Source organism: Phalaenopsis equestris, unplaced genomic scaffold (genome assembly GCF_001263595.1).
Source record: "Phalaenopsis equestris unplaced genomic scaffold, ASM126359v1 Scaffold001130, whole genome shotgun sequence".
NCBI lineage: Eukaryota > Viridiplantae > Streptophyta > Magnoliopsida > Asparagales > Orchidaceae > Phalaenopsis > Phalaenopsis equestris.
Window position 1 is genome coordinate 22,871 of NW_018165569.1, and position 2,002 is coordinate 24,872.

Below are 2,002 nucleotides of genomic sequence, written 5' to 3' on the forward strand. Positions count from 1 at the left end.
TAACAGCTGTTGTGCAGAAACTTATTAATAAGCTGCAGCTATCCCAAACAGACCCTAGATCATTTAATTTTATCTTTTTTTTCTTTTTAATATATGTTATGCACCATCTAGCTTTTAACCAAACAAACTCGTGATATTCTCACAAATGCATCTCATAGCATGGACTATGGTCGGACGTTTGAACACATTTGTGTTAGAAACAGTAGTATTTTTTTGTCTTGCATATTAAGAGTCTATTTGGGGGCAGCTGCAGTTGTTTAAAGAAGTAATTGTGAAACTGCTGTTAAGAAAATCACGATGGTTATTACAATTTGTATTTTTTTTTTTCAAAAATCAGATCGAAGCATTTTCGCAGCCATTGTCCTTTTAACCAAATCCAGTTGCAAAACATAACTTTCAATTGCAACTTTTTGAAAAAAGAGGCAAACCAAAATCCTTAGTGAAGATTAAATTCATTGTCAATGGAAAAACAGAGAAATTACGTCTGCTACCAGCAAAAGACAAGTCGACCGTTAACCAAAATTTATTATTGGTGATATCTGACATTGAATAAAGCATAATTACATATTTTATTTTAATAAATAAAATAAAGACCAACTATTCTGTCATTCAAATAAAAGATACATACACGCACCATTATTGTCAGTATGATTCCCAGGTTGAGTGGCAAGCACAGTTGCATTTATAATCAAATATGTAATCACGTGGCAAAAGAGAGCATCCATCATAGATTCACAAGAGCTTTCGGTGATAATACTTGTTAAGAAGTGCTTCAGAATACTCTCCGAAAGTAAGAGTTCCATTTGGTGAGATCAACTGTAGCAGAGAAGCAGAAAAACAATCAATATTTAAAATGTTCATTAAAAATACGTACAAGCGCAGAGTTTCAGAACAAAAAAAAAAGAAAAATAAATAAATAAAACTTTAAGCAGTCTTTTCTGTTTATGATGAATGCTTTAAAAAAATTTTCAGGCCCATGACCATCTATCACTAGTAGTACCTCCTGATGATGACGAATTTCAGCTGGAAATTTGAGAAGCTCATCCCTGCAAATATAAATTGGAAGTTTACAAATTTATCCTGAAAGGGAAAAAGGAGGTCTAGATGCTAGCAAGGCCACATTTTTTAGGGATTAAAATTCTCTGGAGGAGAATTTGAGCTTTGAATTAAAAGCGAGAAATTTATCTAATGAAAATGATTTTTGGACTATTTGAAGGTGCCAAATATTACTGTTAAACATACCAGTCAGGCTGCATAAAAAGTGCAAAAGTTGAGCGTTCTACACCAATCGATGCTTCACCTTTAGGTGCCTGTAAAACAGGATAAAGAGAAATTACCAGACAATAAGTTTGTATCCTCGTCCAAACACACCAACACCAGACAGGAAAAACAATTCATCGAGTGAAAATTGGAAAAGTGTGATGCTAGATTCCACCACCTAGTTGAAGAAAGATATGCTAATTAATTAGAAGTTTTACATATATCAAACTAAATGCTTATGTATTTATATATCTAGCACCTAAAGATCAATTTTACATATTTGCCACCCTACTTAGATATGAAAATATGTATTCCATTTTTTAAAAGTTAATATAGTGGCACTTTTGATGTGCTATGAAAGATTTGGATGGTATAAATGTAAAAAGCAAAGTTTAGGTGTTACTTGTGTAAAATACATATAAATTGTGTGGGTATGTATGTAAGTGCCCTAATTCAGGAGTATTTTTTGTGAGGGTTGCAATATATTTTCCTTAATTGGAATTTGAGAAGTTTTGGAAGAAATAAATATATACTATACTAGATAACCCGTTTCTCTATCTCAATATCTGGAGTTCACTGTAAGACGTACTTCAGGTCTATTGTCTACCTCACATTCCTAGTAGTTGTAGTTTTGCCTAGTCCAACCATGGGATGATTTGGTGACTTAAGGGCAATTATGAATAGGGGTGTAAATGAGCCGAACACGAGCGAGCCCAGGCTTAGCTCGTGTTCGGCTCGTTTA

At 33.4% G+C, this 2,002-nt stretch overlaps 1 protein-coding gene across 1 annotated transcript in view; it reads right to left on the reverse strand.

The window, feature by feature from the left end:
* Positions 1-468: 468 nt before the first annotated feature.
* LOC110033304 overlaps positions 469-2,002 on the reverse strand; it is a 46,803-nt gene continuing 45,269 nt past the window's right edge. Inside the window, exons 13-15 of the mRNA XM_020737229.1 lie at positions 1,243-1,310; positions 1,001-1,046; positions 469-816 (exon numbers count right to left, since the gene is read on the reverse strand). Of these exons, the coding sequence (XP_020592888.1) occupies positions 733-816; positions 1,001-1,046; positions 1,243-1,310 (198 nt within the window). The 3' untranslated portion in view covers positions 469-732. The remainder of the gene's footprint in view (positions 817-1,000; positions 1,047-1,242; positions 1,311-2,002) is intronic.